At 34.9% G+C, this 19,612-nt stretch overlaps 1 protein-coding gene across 1 annotated transcript; it reads left to right on the top strand.

The window, feature by feature from the left end:
* The first annotated feature begins 947 nt into the window (after positions 1-947).
* LOC140524351 (uncharacterized) lies at positions 948-18,249 on the top strand. The gene is made up of 5 exons (XM_072638743.1): positions 948-2,036; positions 4,550-4,699; positions 8,164-8,961; positions 11,481-11,630; positions 18,094-18,249. The coding sequence occupies exons 1-5, from the start codon at positions 1,299-1,301 to the stop codon at positions 18,208-18,210; spliced, it is 1,953 nt and encodes a 650-aa protein (XP_072494844.1). The 5' UTR covers positions 948-1,298; the 3' UTR covers positions 18,211-18,249.
* Positions 18,250-19,612: the final 1,363 nt, after the last annotated feature.

Here is a 19,612-nt window from a genome sequence, read left to right as displayed (position 1 = left end):
AGAATTTTCACTCTCTGTGGAAGTTAACACAAAATAGAGAAACTTCATTTATAACAAACGGTAGAATTTAAACAACTACGAAGTGAGCGATTTTCCAGTAAGCATTTACAAAAGGGAGATATCACTAAAGTTGCACGTTAGAGCAGATGGTAGTAATCCATTCATGCTTTTCCTAATGCAAACATTACTTGATGCAATTTGGTTGAGTTAGCAGCCCTACTGGAAGAACAATTGCTGAAAACCTACCTATTGTATATCTATATCTATCTATCTATCTGTCTATCTGTCTGTCTGTCTATCTATCTATCTATCTATCTATCTATCTATCTATCTATCATCTATCTATCTATCTATCTATCATCTATCTATCTATCTATCTATCTATCTATCTATCTATCTATCTATCTATCATCTATCTATCTATCTATCTATCTATCTATATATCTATATATGTATCTATCTATATTAACATGTACATTTATATTTATATATTTATTTATATTGATATATTTGTTCCTGTGTGCATGTGTATATGCACACACAAAAATATACATGTACACATACGTTGATACATGCACATATATGTGTGTGTTTTTACAAATATGTGTCTGAAGTTTGTTAAAACTCTGCATCTAAGGGTGACTTTTCCAAGATTTTGTGTTCTGCTTCAGTCATTGCCATCCAGTTGGCTTTCGACAAATGATTTTCTGTCTTTAGGCTTCTGGTTCTTGATTTGTAAAATGAAGTACTAACTCATCAGTAGTGTCCATTATTGCTCGAACAATCTATAGTTTTACGTGCGTGAAGTGCACTTCTGTTACACAATTAGCAATATGAAGGAATATAAATATTTCCCTCACAAGGGTGGTGCAAATTTTAGGTGAGATGATGTACTGAAAGTCCTTTCCAAAAACCTTGACATGTCTCAGATAGAATCATCAGTGTGAGACAGAATGTATGGAGAAAAGGAAACCAAATCTACTGAAAGACAGACAGCTTTGTGAGTTCAAAAATGGTGTCCAAATCTTCTGGTTGATGAAGCAGTTTTCAGCCGTATTCTTTCAGCAAATTGATAGAAATGGGAAAGAGGTGAAAGTCCCTCAGTTAACTTTTTCTTTAAATACACTATGCTTCTTGGCCCCTTGGCGTTTCCTTTGAATTTTTAAGGAAATATCCGAATAAGTCATTTTATTTTGAATAACATTTTCTTTTCTTTTCCTTATGTTTAGGTTCCTGTTAGGAATGTAAAGGAAAAATATTTGCAGGAGAAAAAGGACATCATACAGTATGAAGTTGCCATGCACAAAGTGGAATTAAAAACAGTAAAAATTAAGAATCAGCAAACCAGAAAGCACCACAGAGAAGAAACTGAAGCTTTGAAAGAGAAGAATGAGGAGCTTCAACAGGAATTACAGTGGAATAGAGAAGCATTAAGAAAAATCCGATTTCAATACAGTGGCCAAGTAAAGGTTCTGAAAGCTGAGAATGCAGCGCTGAACTCTCAATTGGAGAATGCAAAAGAAAACACAGAGAGACTAGAGAGCGAAATTGAATCATATAGGTCTCGTCTGATGTCTGTTATTGACGATTATAAGCAAAGTGAGGCGTCCAAACTAGCCCTTGAACATTCCTTTCAGGAAGCAAGAGATGAGTGGTTTCATGTACAGGACAAGTTAAACAGTGACTTGTCTAGTTTAAGAGAGAACCATGCTTTCCTTTCTGAAGAACTCTCTCAGGCTGAAAGTGGAGCCAAGAGTTTAGAAAATGAGCTAGACCATGTTCATGAATCCCTCAGAGAAAAGACATATATTGTAGAAAACACACAGAGAGAACTGAACCATGCTGAAGAGAAGGCAAAGGAACTTGAAGAAACAAATCGAGTGTTAAAGGAAAAACTCAACAGATGTAGTTTGGAAAATGAATCTCTCCAAGAAAGGTTACGGCAAATCCAGAGTGAAAATATGGTGCTTCAGCAAGCGCTTGAAGACACACAGAAGAAAGTCACGATGAAAGAAAAGCAACTGAGTGATGCTCAGGTACAGTTTATTGATCTCTTCAACAAACTTTATACTGATAGTGAAAAACAAGTTCTTCTAGTAGAAGACAGCAAGAAAGTGTTAGTCAGTGAATGTAACCACTTAGGAGAACAAATGTGTAAATATGAAATTGAGAAGGCTGAAAGAGGGTTCGGTCATTAAATGTCATACTTGGATAACGATATAGCTTTTTGAAATGAAAGTCAAAGTAATTTTAATCAAGATAATTTAGAAATTTGAATTCTCAACAGGCTGGTGAGGTTATCAACTTTCATTGGGGAAATGCTGATATGTAAGAATTGAGAATGAGAATCCATAATATGCTAAATAGAACAAGTAATGTCATGATTTTTAAGATAATATGAATGCAATAATAATTAAACATACTGTAATAAAAAGTAAGCAATGAAATTAAGAAATGAAAATAATGTGATACATAAAAATAATAACATAAAAACGAAATAAAAATAAAAATAAAAAAATGCTTTTTACCTTAAGAAGACTCAGAGTCCATGACATTTTGGTTTCATAAATATTTGTAGGGGAAATCGCTGCCTCATAAATGCAGATAATTTTTTCCATTTTAATAATTTTCCTAATATCCCATTTGAACTCTGAAATGGAATAAATTATTTCAAATGCTGAAGTTGAAGAGAGATCTTACACAAAAATGCTAGGAATTATATAACAGTTGAAAGGTAAAATTTCTTGTTTGATTCTGTGGAATATTCCCATTAGACATCTCATTAGCATTTAAACATATTCCACAATATGATTAGTTTCAATTCAGACTCCTCTCAACTACCTTTTGATGCATTAACAACTGGATTATATTTGTAGTGAAATTCCTTAGTCTAGACACTATTTTTCTTTCCAAGTGAGGACAGCAATTCTATTCCAAAAGATCATTTTTCTGCATTAAACGTTAACTTTTTGGGTTAATAATCTTATTTTTTAATTGTGCTTCACTAGTAATATTTTAATGTCAGTATTTTTTTATTGTTTTACGAATAATTCTTGCTCGATGTGCAAAATTGCAAGTTCTGGAATCACGGCCGTTTAGTTGTTGAATAAGAATAACTTTACACAGTCTAATACCAGCTCTCATTTTCTGTGATTTTTCATATATACAATGAGTGTCCATTATACCATATATTGTACTGGGAAATAATTCATCTAAAAAAGTTGAAAATTTTATCTTATCCTTCCAAAGCAGAATTTAGTAACCTTATGGGAATTCAGTACATTGTGCCCATTTTACTGTCTCAACTTTACATTGTCTCCTTTTAGCCTTATGTTTTCTTCAAAATAACTTCCCAGACTTTAGTTACAGTTAGTTTCACAAATTCCTTCATCGTGCCTAATTAGAGAAAAAATTTTGATCTCTTTTGATTTTTGCTTCATTTGGTATTCATAACTTATGCAATAATTTGCGTTGCACTATGATGAAATTAGAGATGAATTTTTGCAGTGTATCAGTCTATACACACATGACTTTGCATCTTGCGTGTATATGTACACATACACATATGAGAATGGATGAATACGTCTGTATGTACAAATCGCTGAACTTGCAACGTGCTGTGTATAGATTAGTGGGAGAACTAGCATATTCTTTCATAGTTTCCTTTTTTTTGTCGATTGACTGAAACCAGGAGTGTAATTCCTATCTGAACAGGAACAGGAATTCTTTGAAGGCTTAGCAAAGACTCTTGAAGATGTGAACAGTGCCTAGTGACCATATTTGTTGTTTTCATTTTGGCTTTGAGCAAAACAAATCATTCATATCAAACGCTTTTACCAAGCCTGACATGCGTACCGGTACCTACGTTCCTTCTCCCCAGTTAAACAATGAGAGGAAGGAAAATTCAAACGTTTCTTGTAGATGTCCTCCTCTTTCTAAATGTTGGTGCATAGAAATGAGGCAGTTAATTTCTCTGAAAAAAGGAATGGGAAACGATTAATGTGTCTATCAAGTACAAAAAAGTATACATTCCTCCCCCCTCATTCCAGTATTTTCCATGTGAATTTCACCTATAATATTTCAGTCCCTAGATAGCTTTTGAGGGGCTGTAATTATTCTCAAAAAGGAGTCAATGGGGACACCAGGCTGAATGTTCTGATATCTCAGGATTATACTGAGCAAGTGGAAAGTGCGCATTTGATCCATGCTAAATGAAGGTTGAGTAGAATAATCAAAAGAGCTTTCTTGTGTCAGGAGCCAAGTGTCAATCTTTTTCCCTAGAAACGACTAACGTTAGGACCTTGGGTAACTCAACTAACCTCTTTGGAGTTTCGTTTTTCTCATGTGCCACATGCGGGAATTTTGTTAAATACCATCTAAGATATTTATATCTCAAATCTATGAAAATTATGAATATGTTGATGAAATTAAATTGCATGCAGAACTATAATGACTTTTGATTTGAATTTTGAAACTATATTTATTTTATATGAGCTAATATTGCTTTCTGAAATCAGCAATAGAAATAATTTGAACACATATCTATCAGGCCAGAGAAAGACATCTTCAGCGAGAAGTTCCTGTTTCCGGCAACTATCAATCCATGAGAATAGTTTCACAACAAGTTACATCATTTTATCGAAGGAATTATGAAGAGAAGGAAAAACTACTGAAGCAAGTAGACGAAACCAAAAGTAAAGTATGTATGCAAAAAGATCAATAATTTGTTCCTGATGAATGGAAATTGTGTGCAGTGTGACATTTCCCTTTTGCTCGTCAACAGTATAAATTTTCTGAACGCTCTGTCTGTCATTTAAGTTGAATTAAAGTTAGACCTACAACCGCCACAATTTGTGCACATGAATTTCAATACTAATATTCACTCATGATGTCGTTGACAATTTGGTTTATCTGTCCTTACACAAAGAATGAGTGTTTTTCCAAGGACCCATAATGCCTAAATCATTTCTATGATTCTTTATGTTTAGAAAGACCTTTACCATCATTTTCTCATTTAATCCCCAAACAATGCTGTGAAGTAAAAATTATTTGTATACTTCCATTGAAACTTCTCCTTGAATAACAGGAAAAGGTTGTTTCTTCACAATTCCTAAATATGTAAATTGTACCTGCAAAATACAATTGAGAATTAAAGTAATGAGATGGATGATTTCATTAATATCTTCTAACTTCAGCAATCAGATCTCACCATGTGCATATCTAGCTCCATACCTTCTTCACTTCTTGCTCAGTTACACGTTCTCATCTGCACTCCCCATCAAAAACCTATCTACTCTTCATCTCCAACAGGCTTGTGCATTCCAAACGCACGATATTTTTGCCATAATGCCATTGGGACTTTTCACCCCTAAGGATTTCTGAATCTCCTGAAATCCGCTTTTCATCTGATACCACCTAATTACCTAATACCGAATTGGGTATGTAAGTGAGCATTTATTGCTTTATGGTTTTCACATCTGTTGACAAACTGTCACTTCCCTTTTCTAACTGTTTTTTGCCCAACTGTAATAAAGTTTCTTGAGGACAGAACAATGGATACTTCATTCTTTCTCGGTAGAACTTTGCTTTCAAAGCACACTGTCAGTAGAGGCAATTGTTATGATTGTTGTAGTACAAGTAGTACTAGTTGTAGTTCCAGTACTATTAGTTCTAGTGATAGGAGTACTTGTAGTAGTAGTCCTAGTAGTAGGAAAACAGGAACAAGGAAACTAAATGTTTATTTGTTGATTTTGCCAGCAGTTGAAAATGGTTGGACTAAAATACTTGAAGATGTTCTAGTCCGATTTTTATAAATTTTGAATTCTCCAGACCACAAAGAGCAAAGTAGAAATTGAAAACAAAATTATTTTTCAGTTGCTCGTATTATTCTCAGAAATTTTTTAAATGAAGGTACAGTTAAGCGTACAATAGCATGACAGTCAAATTCTTCTAACCTGTTCCCTTTAATGCTAGCAAATACCTTTCTCCATTGTCAGTTGCTTTCCCACATTTCCAAGTATTTAGGTATGGATTCATCATTGTAGAAGGCACAATCTATAGTAAGAGGTATTTCGGATACTCTTCAAAACAAATTTCACCCTAGTCGTCATCATAAATTGCATAGTAAGTACGTATCTCTTCCAAAGCAGGCAAAAAAAGAACTTTTGATGATGGGATATTTCTCCACTTAGACGTATGTTGGGGGAATTAGGGATAGAAATTTGCATCTGGGGTTAGAAAGATTTGACTTCAAATGTGTCCACAGATTCTATCTGTGTGATCCTAGGCAAGTCACTTAATTCTTCTCCCTTTCCTTAGCCACAAAATGGGGATTATAATAGCACATACTTCTCAGTGTTGTTGGAAGAATCAAATGAGATAATGATTGTAAATCTCTTAAGGTTATGGCCTTTGTTCTTGGCACGTATTAGATACTTAAGAAATATTAGTTTCCCTGCTCCAAGGACATAAAGATCATTGTCCATTTTATACAAATAATACTACATCCCAAATTTTGATAAGCATCTCCAAATATTGCAAAAGACTTTTCTTAACCTGGCTAATTTCAGTAGACTTGGCTTAGTTAAGAAACTATTATGAGTTCCAGTCTTATTCTTCTGAAAATTACTTTTCTTTTGAATTTGTATTCTTGAGAAATTTTTCAAGGTGTCAGAAATCAGCACTGGAATGAAATAAGTTTTGTTTCCCAAGTAGCTCCCCTATCACTCCTTGTCTTCCTTTCCCTCACCTTCTTTCTGGAAGACCTGGATTAAAATATTAACCGTCAAAAGCTTTTTGCATCAGGATGCAGTCAAGAAACTAGGTGTGAACTGACTCCTGGAAGTTACAGCAAGGAAGCAGTAATTTAGAATCCATCTTTGGTAGGAAGAGGTAGGTCAATTAATTGGCATTCTGGCCAAACTGGCACTATGTCTTGTCTAATTTCCCTGATCGCGCAAGTTTTCACTATGGAAGATTTCAGTGAAATTACAGTTTCTCCCTTGTTCAAATGTTATTTCATCAATTAGTGAATAATAATTATGTGAACAACACTGTGATAGACCCTGAGAAGTATACGAAGACTGTGTGTGAGACACGCACTGTCTTCTTGAAGAATTTTCACTCTCTCTGGGAAGTCAATACAAAAGAGAGAAAGTTCATTTGTAGCAAAAAGTAGAATTTAAACAACTACTAAGTGAACGATATTCCTGTAAGTATTTATGAAAGAAGATATCAGTACAGGTGGAAATTAGAGCAGATGGTATTAATCCATTCATGTTTTTATTAATGAGAACATTACTCGATGCAAATTGGTTGAGTTAGCAGCCCTAGTGGAAGAACAATTGCTGAATACCTACGTATTATACATATATATATGTATATATATATATATATGTATATATATTTATACGTATGTATGTACATTTATATATTTATTTATATTGATATATCTGTTCCTGTGTGGATGTGTATATGTACACACAAAATTATACATGTACACATATGGAATTACACACACATGTGTGTGTTCATATAATTATATGTCTGAAATCTGGTAAAACTGTCAATCTAAGGGGGACTTTTCCAAGATTTTGTGTTCTGCTTCAGTCCATTGCCATCCACACGACTTTCAGCAAATGGTTTTCTGTCGTTAGGCTTCTGGTTCTTGAATTATAAAATGATGTACTAACTCATCAGTAGTGTCCCCTTTTGCTCTAATAATCTATAGTTTCAAATTCGTGAACTGCACTTCTTTTCCACACTTAGCAATATAAATAAATATAAGTATTTCCCTCATAAAGGTTGTGCAAATTGTAGGTGAGATCATGTATTGAAAGTACTTTCCAGAGACCTTGAAATGTCTGAAATAGAATCAGCAGTGTGAGATAAAATGTATGGAGAAAAGGAAATCAAATATACTGAAAGAAAGACAGCTTTGTCGGTCCAAAAACGCCTTCCAAATCTTCGATTTATGATGCAGTTTTAAGTCCTGTTCTTTGCGCAAATTAACAGAATGGGAAATAGGTGAAACTCCCTCAGTTAACTTTTCCTCTGAAGACACTATGCTTCTTGGACCTTTGGCGTTTATTTTGAATTTTTATGGAAATATCAGAATTTATAATTTTATTTTGAATAACATTTTTTTCTTTTTCTTATCTTTAGGTTCCTCTTAGGAACGAAAAGGAAAAATACCTGCAGAAAAAAAAGGAAATCATACAGTATGAAGTTGCCATGCACCAAATGGAATTACACACAGTAAAAAGTAAGGATAAGCGCACCAGAAAGCACCACACAGAAGAAACTGAAGCGTTGAAAGAAAAGATTGAAGAGCTTCAACAGAAATTACAATTAAATAAAGAAGCGTTAAGAAAAATCGGATTTCAGTGCCGTCGACGAATAATCGTTCTGAAAGCTCAGAATGCCATGCTGAACTCTAAACTGCAGAATGCAGAACAAAACATTGAGAAACTAGAGGACGATGGGGCATCATACGCGTCCAGGTTGATTAAAATCGTTGGCAAATATGAGTTATCAAAATTAGCCCTTGAGGATTCCTTTGAGGGTAAAAGAGATGAGTGGCTTCATTTAAAGGACAAACTAAACCATGACTTGTGTAGTCTAAGAGAGGATAACGGTGTCCTTTCTGAAAAACTCTCTAAGACTGCAAGTAGAGCCAAGAGTTTAGAAAATGAGCTAGACCATGTCCATGAATCCCTCAGAGAGAAGACATACATTTTAGAAAACACACAGAGAGAACTGAAGCATGCTGAACAGAAGGCAGAGGAACTTGAAGAACCAAATCAAGTGTTAAAGGAAAAAGTCAAGAGATATAGTTTGGAAAATGAATCTCTCCAAGAAAGATTAGGCCAAATCCAGAGTGAAAATATGGTGCTGCAGCAAGAGCTTGAAGACACACAGAAGAAAATCATAATTCAAGAAAAGCAAATGAGTGATGCCCAGGTGCAATTTATTGATCTCTTCAATAAAGTTTATGCTGATATTGATAAACAAGCTCTTATAGTAGAAGAGAGCAATAAAGTATTAGTTAATGTGTGAATGGAACCACTTCAGAGAGCAAACGTGGAAATATGAAAATGAGAAGGCCGCAAGAGGGTTCGCTTTTGAAGTATTTTGCTTGGATAAGTTTTAGTCGTTTTGAAATGAAATTCAATTTAATTTTTATCAAGATATCTTAGGAATTTGAATATTCGACAGGCTGGTGATGCTATTATCTTTCATTGTACAAATTCTGATATATAAGAATTGAGAGTGAGAATCCATGATATGATAAATAGAACAAGTAATATAATAATTTTTAAGATCAAATGAATATAAAAATGAAAATAACATGTACTGTAATACAATGTAAGTAATAAAGCAAACAATCGAAAGCAATTTTAAACATAAAAATAATAATATAAAAGCTAAAAGTATAAAAATAATTTACAAATTCTTCTTTTAGGTAACGACACATTTTGCTTCAAGAAATCATGCAGTCCATGACATTTGGCTTAATAAATATTTGTATAGGAAATCTCTAGTATCCAAATAAAGATAAATTTTTATTTCATTAATTTTTCTATTATTCCATTTGAATACTGAAATATCACAAATTTTTTCAAATGCTGCAATTTAAGAAAAGTCTTCCAACATAATGCTAGGAACAATATTACAGTTGAAGTATAAAATCTCTTTTGACATAACTGTGCAATATGCCCTTTACGAGTTTCATTAAAATTTAAACATACTCATCTGTCTAACTAGTTTCAATTTAGACACTTTTGAACTAATTTTTGAAACATTAACGATTGGATTCTATTTGTAGTGAAATTCCGTAGTCGAGCCACTACTTTTCTTTGAAATTTAGGACAGTGCTTCTATTCAGAAACATTATGATTCTTCATTAAGCGTTAATTTTTCAGTTACTAATCTTATTTTTTAATTGTACTCCACTATTTTTTCATCTCTTTTTTTATTTTTTTTTTTTGTGGTTGGACTAACAAGTCTTGCTCAGTTTCCAAAGTTGCCGGTTCTGGAATCACTCCTTTTAGTTCCTTAATATGAATAATTTATACAGTCTAATAGCAGATCACATTATCTGTGATTTTTCATATATGCAGTGAGGGTCGATTCTACCACGTATTGTCCTGGGTAATGATTTCATCTAAAAAATTTAAAATTTTATCTAGTCATTCCATAATAGAGTACAGTTTACTTGTAGAAATTCAGTGAATTGAGCCAATTTTACTTTCTGGACTTTACATTGTCTTCTCTTAGCCTTACGTTTTCTTCAAAAAATTTGGCGTGACTCTACTAAAATTGACTTTTACAAAGTACTTCATCTTGTCTAATTAGAAAAAAACATTTGGCTTCTTTTGATTTTTGGCTTCATTTGGTTTTCATAATTTATGTAATAATTCCCCTTGCTCTGTAGTGAAAGAGGAGAAGAATTGTTGCAGTATATCATTCTATACACATACAGTTATGTTTTTCTGTGTGGATATCTACATATACATATATGTGAACGGATGAATACGTCTGTATGTCCAAAACTCTGTACTTCTAACATGCTATGTACACATAGCGTGTAGAACTAGCATATTTTCCATAGTTTCCTGTTTCTTCTCCATTGACTGAAACCAGGAGTGTAACTCTTATCTGAACAGAGAAAGCAACTTCCTTGAAGGCTTAGCAAGACTGTTGAAGATGTGAATAATACCTAGCTCCCATATTTGTTGTTGACATTTTGACTTTGGGCATGTTAAGTGCTTTTACCAAGCCTGACAAGCATATCAGTGCCTATGTTCATTCTCCAGCGTAAACCATGAGAGGAAAGAAAGCAAAACCTTTTCTTGTAGATGTCTTTCTTCTACGGACTGGCACACAGAAATAAGGTAGTCAACTTTTCCGAAAAATGGAATGGGAAACCTTTACATTTTCTACCAAGCATAAGAAAGTGTACGTTCTTCCCTCCTCTTTCCTTTACTTTGCGTGGGAATTTCACGTAAAATGTTTTAGTGCCTAGATAGCTTTGGAGGTGGTCTCATTCTTGTCAATTAAGACGTAATGGGGAAAGCAGGCTGACTGTACTGATTTCTGAGGAGTATTCTGAGGGAGTAGAAAGATCTCATTTGCTCCATGCTAAATGGAAGTTGAGTGATATGATCTAAACAACTTTGCTGTCTCAGGAGCCAAGTTTTAATCTTTTTCTTTCTAAACGTCTACCTTTAGGACCTTGGTTACTCATTTAACCTCTTTGGAGTTTAGTTTTTCTCACCTGCAAAATGAGGTTGTTTCCTTAATCCCTAAGAGATTTCTGTCTTTCAATCTTTGATAATTATGAACATACTGAAGAAATTAAGTTGTATGCAAAATTATATAGACTTTTGATTTGAATTTTAAAATTATATTTATTTTATACGAGCTAATGTTGCTTTATGAAATCTGTAATATTAGTAATTTGGACATATTTCTATCAGGCTAGAGTAAGAAATCTTCAGCGAGAGCCACCTGTTTCCTGCAATTATCAGTCCCTGACAGGAGTTTCACAACAAGTCACATCATTTAAGGAAATTGATTATGAAGATAAGGAAAAACTACAGAAGGAAGTAGATGAAACCAAAAGTCAAGTACGTATGCAAAAAGATCAGTAATTTGTTCTGGAAACAAATGAGTGGAAAGTATATTCAGTGTGACATTTCACATTTTTAAGCAATATATTTAGTTTTAATATTCTCCAATCACTACGACAAAACTTAGATTTTTTTCCCTCCCCAAGAGCCATACAATTCTATATAGAATCTACATATACATTCCTACTGAGTACATTTTCACTGTAGTCATGCTGTGTAGAGGAATTAAATAGATGGGAGAAATCATATAACAAAACAAAATATAACACACACACACACACTCACACACACACAGAAATGATCTGTTAAATTCTGCGATTGAATTCCATAGTTCTTTCCCTGCATGTGGAAAGCATTTTGCCTTAGGGCATCATTGGGAATTTTTTTTTTTTCTATGAATATCGAAGTCTACCAGAAAAAGCTCTTGCACACTTTGGTGGTTGCTGTGCACAAAGTTCTCCTGGTGCTGCTCCTCTTGCTCAGCATCAAACCATGTAAATATTTTCAGGCTTCTCTGAAGTCATCTTGCTCATCATTTCTTATAGCGCAATAGTATTCCATTACATTCAGATACCATAATGTCTTCAGCCATTCCTCAATTGATGGGCATCCCCTTGATTTCCAGTTTTTGGCCACTACAAAGAGTGATGCTGTAAATATTTTTGTACATGTGGGGTCCTTTCTCATTTTTATTATCTCTTGGGGATACAGTCATATTGCTGTATATTGCTGGGTGAAGGGGTATGCACATTTTTGTAGCCCTTTCGGCACAGTTCCAAAGCGCTGTCCAGAATGGGTGGATGAACTCACAGCTCCACAAACAATGAATTAGTGTTCCAACTCTCCCACATCCTCGCCAACATTTATTATTTTCCTGTTCTGTCATGTTTGCCAATCTAATAGGTGTGTTGTGGTACCTCAGAGTTGTTTTGATTTGCATCTCTAATCAAAAGTGGTTGAGAGCATTTCTTCTATGATTATAGGTATCTTTAATTTCTTCCTCTGAAAATTGTTTGTTCATATCCTTTTACCATTTATTAATTGGGGAATGACTTGTATTCTGGTACATTTGACTCAGTTCTCTATATACTCTAGAAATGAGGCCTTTGTCCCCAACATTAACTGTCAAAATTCTTTCCCAATGTACTACATCCCTCTGAATCCTGATTGCATTGGGTCTAGTTGTGCAAAAACTTTTCAGTTTAGTGCAATCACAATTATTCACCTTTCCCTTCATAATGCTTACTGTCTTTTCTTTAGTCAAAAACTCTTCCCTTCTCCATAAATCTGATAAATACACTATTCCTTCCTCCTTCACTTTGTCCATGATATCAATCTTTATCCCTAGATCATGTACCCATTCATTCTTGTGCATGGTGTCATGAATTGGTCTATGCTTAGTTTCCACCACATTGTTATCCAGTTTTCCCCGCAATTTTCTCGAACAGTGAGTTCTTATCCCAGAAGGTAGGGGTCCTTGAGTTTATCAACCCAGAGACTGCTATATTCATTGCCTGCTATCTCTTGAGTACCTAGCCCATTCCACTTCTCTACCCTTCTCTTTCTTAGCTACTACCAAGTGGTTTGGGGAATTGCTGCTTTCTCATTTTACCAGTTTTGTCAATTTTCTGAACACTGTGTCTGTAATTTCCGTTGACTTAGAATTACTCCTCCAACTTCCACAATCTGTACACGTAAATTTTAATACTTATATTCACTCTTTCTGTGGTTGACCATTTGGTTTATCTGTCCTTATGCAAAGAGTGAGGTGTTTGTCCCAGGACCAATAATAGCTCAATCATTCCTATCATACTTGATTTTTAGAAACACCTTGACCTTCATTTTCTCATTTAATCCCCCAAACAGCACTGTCAAGTACAAATTCTTTGTTTCTTTCTGTTCAAACTCCTCCTTGAATAACAAGAAAATGTTATTTCTTCACATTTTGTACATATAGAAATTGTACATGGAAAGGATAAATTGGAGTTGAAGTAATTAGATGGATGCTTTCATTAATATTCCCTAACTTAATCAATCTGATCTCACCCTGTGGATTTCCACCTCCATACCTCCATCTTGTTTAGTTACTCTTCTTGTTTAGTTACACTTCCTCATCTGTGCTACCTATTCAAAACCTTTCTACTCTTCACATTCAAGATGTTTTTGAATTACAAAAGTATGATTCTTTTCTCATAATGCTTTTTTGGGCTTTTCACCCCTGTTGATTCCTGAATCTCCTCAAATCCACTTTTCATCTGATACCACAAAATCTGGTATTTAATTACAGATAGATTGTCCTATGGTGATCGCATTTCTTATCAAACTATCAATTGCTTTATCTCATTGTTTTTTACCCAATTATAATGGAGTTCCTTGAGGACAGGGAGTATTCATGCTTCCTTATTTTCCATAGAAATTCCTTTTCCCAGGATGTTGGCAGTAGAGTAATTGTTATTATTGTAGTAGCAAAAGTAGTAGTAGTAGTTGTAATAGATTTGGTAGTAGTACTTCTAGTAGAAGTAGTAGTGGTACTGGTAATAATAGTAGTATTACTAGTGGAAAAACAAGAAGGACAAAACTCTATATTCATTTCTTGGCTTTGCCTAGGTTGAAAATGGAGTTAAAATGAAAATTGGCTCAAGGTGATATTTGGACGAAAGCACCTTGAGTTTGTCTATTCTGGTTTTTTATATATTTTCGGTTTCCCAGAGCCTCCAATGGCCACATATAAATTCAGTAAAAAAAATATTGTTGTTATTATTATTAGAAATTATTAAAATGAAGGGGAGGTTACGCATAGAATACCAACACAATCAAATTCCCCTAACGGGTTTCCATTATTAGGTCAAGTGCCTTTCTCCTTTTTCATTTGCTTTCCCATATTTATATCTAGTTGTGTGTGCTATTCATCATTATGCCTGCCAAAAAGTATAGAAGTGGATATTTCTGACATTCCTCAAACATATTTTCAAATTAGTACCCATCATAAGTGGTAAAGCAAGGGAAATCTAAGCCAAAGTGATCAAAAAGAGAATTTTGTATGATGAGATGTTTCTCAACTTGAAGGGGATTGGCAGCAATTATGGATAAAATCTTGAGCCTGGGCTGAGAAAGATCTGATTACAGATATAGCCTCAGATGCTCTTGGTGTGATCTTAGGCAAGTCACTTAATCTTTTCAGTATTCTCAAACATGAAATGGGGTTGATAATAGCACCTACCTCCCAGGGTTGTTGTGAGAATCAAATGAGATGATAATTGCAAATCACTCAACTTTATGGCCTTTGTTCCTTGCACACGTTAGACACTGACTAAATGCTAGTTTCTCTACACTGAAAACAAAAGACCATTGTCATTTTCATACAAATAACCACTGCCTCCCCAATTTTCATATCTACCTCCTAATTTTTCAAAAGCCTTATTTTGAACTCGTTAATTTCCGTATACTTCCCTTAGCTATGACATTATTACAAAGTCCAATCTCATTCTTAGAAAAACTTCTTTACTCTGGCATTTGACCCTTGAGACATTTTTCTAGGTTTCAGAACGCAGTACGAGAGTGAAACAACTTTTTTTTTCCCAATTAACTCCCCTATCCCTCATTGTCTTCATTTCGCTCACATTGTTTGTGGAACACATCGATTGAAATATTACCCTTCCAAACCTTTTAGTTTCAGGCTGCAGTCCAGAAACTAGGTGTGGACTGAGACCTTGAAGGTAAAGTAAGGAAGAAAAAAGTCAGAGTCCCTCTTTGTCAGTACGAATTACCTCATGTAATTGGTATTCAGTGCAAACTAGCACCCATTTCTAATCTAATTTCCCAGATCATCCAAGTTTTCGCTCTGTAAAAATTAGTCAAATTACAATTTCTTCCTTGTTCAAAATTTACCTCATCAACTAGTGAAAATCCATATGTGAATTCCACTATGAGAGGTTCTGAGCAGGTAGCAAAAGCTATGTGTAAGACATGCACTCTCTCCTTGAAGAATTTTCAGTCTCTCTAGCATTCCAATGCCAAATAGAGGAATTTCATGTTTAATACAATGTAGCATATAAACAACTACTAAGTGCATGGTAAACATGTAAGCATTTATGAAAAGGAGAGATCACTATAGGTGGAGGTTAGAGCAGATGGTATTATCCAGTCCTGTTCTCAGTACAAGAAGTTCCCAGAGCAAATTTGCTGAGGTAGCAACTCTAGTGGAAGAAAAATTGCCGAATATCTGAATTTTATATATGCGTACACACATCTATACATCTGTTCATATGTATATTAATTATTGATAGCATATATAGGAGGGTGAACTTTAAAAATTTTGCGTCCTGGCTCAGCCTCTTGGCATACAACTTGTTTTTATGAATGTTTTTCTCTCTCAAACCTTGGATTCTTCATTTATAAAAAAATCTGTACTAACTCATGACTTGTCCATTTTTGCTCTGCTTATAGTTCTAAATGAGTATAGTGCAGTTGATTATCCTGAAAATATTTAGTGAATTCCTGCTAGGTCCCTATACAATATATCACCAGTAGACACTGAAATAATAAAGAACTAAAATGAGAGGTGATTCTCAATGTAGGCATTAACCCGAATAGCATACTCACTCAATGCTGCAGACAAAAATCTCAAAGAATGTAGTGAAGGCAAGGTTCATTGAAGCAAAATAGTAAGGAAAGCATTGAAGAAAAGTGAGAACTTTGAGTTGCCTTCGAGATTTGGGAAGGGATCAGCAGTACAGGAGAGCAATGGAGTCCAATAGGCTAAGAAAGTGATGGATTAGTAGGATAGGGAGCGATAGGAAAATACGAAAAGCATAGGAGTGTGAGGAGGGGAGCCGTAAAGCAATTAGAATTAAAAGTTGGAAAAATGTGATGAAGTGAGATATAAGAGAAAAGAAGACGGAGAATTTAAGCCTCAATCTGATAGCCCATAGAAGTTCCTGTACATGGCAGTAACATGATCTCAACGATGTTTGATAGTACTTGGCTTAGCATTTTGTAGGAAAGATTGGTGTGCGGGCAAAATTAGAACAGAAAGACTCTGTAGCCCTTTTGTTTTTAATTAAACTGTATGCAACTGATTTAACACCAGTGTGATTGCTTCCTCCTTTGTAAAATGAGAAGGTGGGATTAAATGCTCACCTCCCTCACTCTTTGATCCTCGGCTTGAAGTCATGATCCAGGACCAAAGGGGTCTCCATGAGATAGAAGAGGAAAGAGAAACAGGGTGAAAGGATAATTTATAGGGAAAATAAATTACCAATCACAGAAGAGAAAGAGGATCTATGTTTCAGTGAAGTCAGAGACTAAGAAGAAAAGTTTTTGGATACCAGTATGACTTCTACCTCTTGAGAATGCAGTTGTAGTAGACTAGTAAGGAGGGAATAACTGATTTTATGGCAATGAAGAAAGGCACTACGTTTTAGGAATAGAGATCTTGCCTCAGACGTATGCATAGGTTGAAATCCCAATGTTGACACAAATGGCTTCATGATCCTGGGCCAGTTTTGCATAATTTTGGTGCCCTAAGTTATTCAGTAAAACTCTGAGAGTTGCAGATTCTGAGACGTCGGTTGAGGGCAGGACCTCTTTGTACTGATACGTTATAAACGTTATGACTGGGCATTTCCTATACCAATTAAGTCACAGATAAATAGAAAATAAATAAGGGAAGAGTTACAGATAAATAGATGAATGAAATGGAAATAGGAAGTGAAGAAATTGCAGCTGTGGTAAAAATTCATTGGAGAAATGTGGAAGCAAAGAGGAGAAATAGGAGTGAGTCTACAATACAATCATGCAGTATTCACCACAATGAGCAGGCTTCTGTCTTTCTTTGCAAGAGAGTAAAGAGCACCTGGCTCATAATCTGGAACAACAGATAACCACTCAAGGAGAAAAAGAAAACGTCAATTTACTCACGTTGCATCTCTCTTATTTCAGTACAAAGAGATTAGCAGAACTGTTTTACACCCTTACTTACAAAGACATACATTGTCATTTCAACATAGGAATGTGTGGAACATGGGTCAGGTGTGCCAACGCAAAGGGGAAGTGGAGCTGAACGGATAATTATCATGGGCTCTAGAGAAATAGGAAAGGCCAATGTTCCTCCAAGGTGTGGTGTGTTGGGAAACTTGGCCCACTTTCTATTCATTCCTATTCATTTCAATCATTTCTAAATTTATGAATATTGTCAGTAAAAGTAATACCTATATTGAATCAAATCAGAACTTTCATTGATTTAAATTTCAAAAGAAAAGAAATAGTTTGTAGTGAAATCACAGGAAAGGTATGTCATGTCAAGGAAGATCAATCATTTTCAAATCTTTCCATATTTGTTTTGGTTTAACAATCTATGCTTAAATTGATATTTACAGTTGCAGCTAGAGTTAATGAAGAGAATCCCTTTGAGAAATGCCAGTTCAATTGTGATATTTTTCATTGTAAAATTTTTTTAAAGCTTCGTATTGAAAGGGAAAAATTCACGAGACTCAATGAGTGGAAGCAATGTCTGGAAGATTCTCTAGAACTACAAATGAAGAGAAATGATGAATTAGAGGAAGATTTAAATCGGTAAGACCCCTTTTGGCAGGCCTTTCAAAGGAAACATTAAGTAAGCAAGGATTTCACTCTTTTGTTAAATACTGAGTACAAATTCATTTTGTATATTAACACTTAAAGAATTCCACCATGGATGATTCTAAGTGAACAAAGGGGTTTTTTTTTTTATTTTCATTTTCTTCACTAACCTACCGCTGACAAATATACCGTGTGTCCTGCATCTCTGAAGCTATAGTAAAATGCTGCATAGCACCTGTACCTTAAAGTATGTTTGGTGGAATGATACTATACAGCATTTGACAGTCGCTTGTTCTGTATACTATTTCTGGACACAAATGCTTCTCTAAGGTAAATTTCTATGTTTTCTGTCCTAATTTATTTCCTTCATTATTTATCTAATTTGTTCAATTGTCATTCAGTCAAAAAGTATTATCAAACATCCATTCTATATAAAATACTGTGCTGGTCCTGGAGTGACAGGGGTCCATTACTAATGTGCAGTCCCTGCTTTGACAGTGAGTGATTGTAGGCTATTCAAAGAGGTAATGTAGGGACCCAAATAAGCTGTGCAAATGAGAATGTATTAAGTGCTTTAGAATGGTCGAAATGAAATGCAGTCAGAGACTGAAGGAGTAAAAGGCATCTTCTAATTTTGTGGGATCAGCCAAACTAAGTTAAGTATATGACTTTTGAGCTAGACCCCACAGCATTTCTTGACCTGGGATATAAGGCTCTTCACGATGTGCCAGCAGCGTGCCTTTTCTCTCTTCAATTATATTATTCTGTCTTCTATACTTTACACTCCTGTTCAACTGGACTATTCTCTGTGCTTCAAAACATGCCTTGGGCTTTCCCAAATCTGTCCTGTGCCTGTGATATTTACCCATGGTATCTACACTCATCCTCACCCAAATGCAGTTCCTCACTGAGGCCTACTCTGATCTCTGTTTTTGGTAATGAATGACCTTCCCCATCAGAGTTGACATTGAAATTTCGATTACACTCCCCTAAAGCTCTTACACGTGGTTGTATATTGTCATTATCTGCACATTTATTTCATATCCCACTTGGATGAGAGCATCGACCATAGTCTGTCTAAATTCTGTATTCTGTCACACTTTTGAAAGGTAAGCATTTAATGCTTTCAAATTGCATTGTAACTGAATTCCAGTGGATGACTTCTAATTGAATGTGGCAAGAAGTTATCACCGCTGAGGTATCAGATCTTCTTACCACAGGAGAGAGGTTGCCGTATTAGTGGGAGAGGAGAATCTCCAAATGGTCCTGCATTTTCCAGGACTTTAATTTAGCAGTGTTATGATAGAATTAGTTTTTGCGGGGCTTTTATTGAACTGCTTTTAAGAGTACTACCTCTGAGTGGGAGGGAGAAATGCCTCCCCTGTTCCACAAAGTCAGTT

The sequence above is a fragment of the Notamacropus eugenii genome, chromosome 2, assembly GCF_028372415.1.
Source record: "Notamacropus eugenii isolate mMacEug1 chromosome 2, mMacEug1.pri_v2, whole genome shotgun sequence".
Lineage (NCBI taxonomy): Eukaryota > Metazoa > Chordata > Mammalia > Diprotodontia > Macropodidae > Notamacropus > Notamacropus eugenii.
The sequence above is the reverse complement of the archived record's forward strand: the minus strand, read 5'-3'. Positions and strand labels throughout refer to the sequence as shown.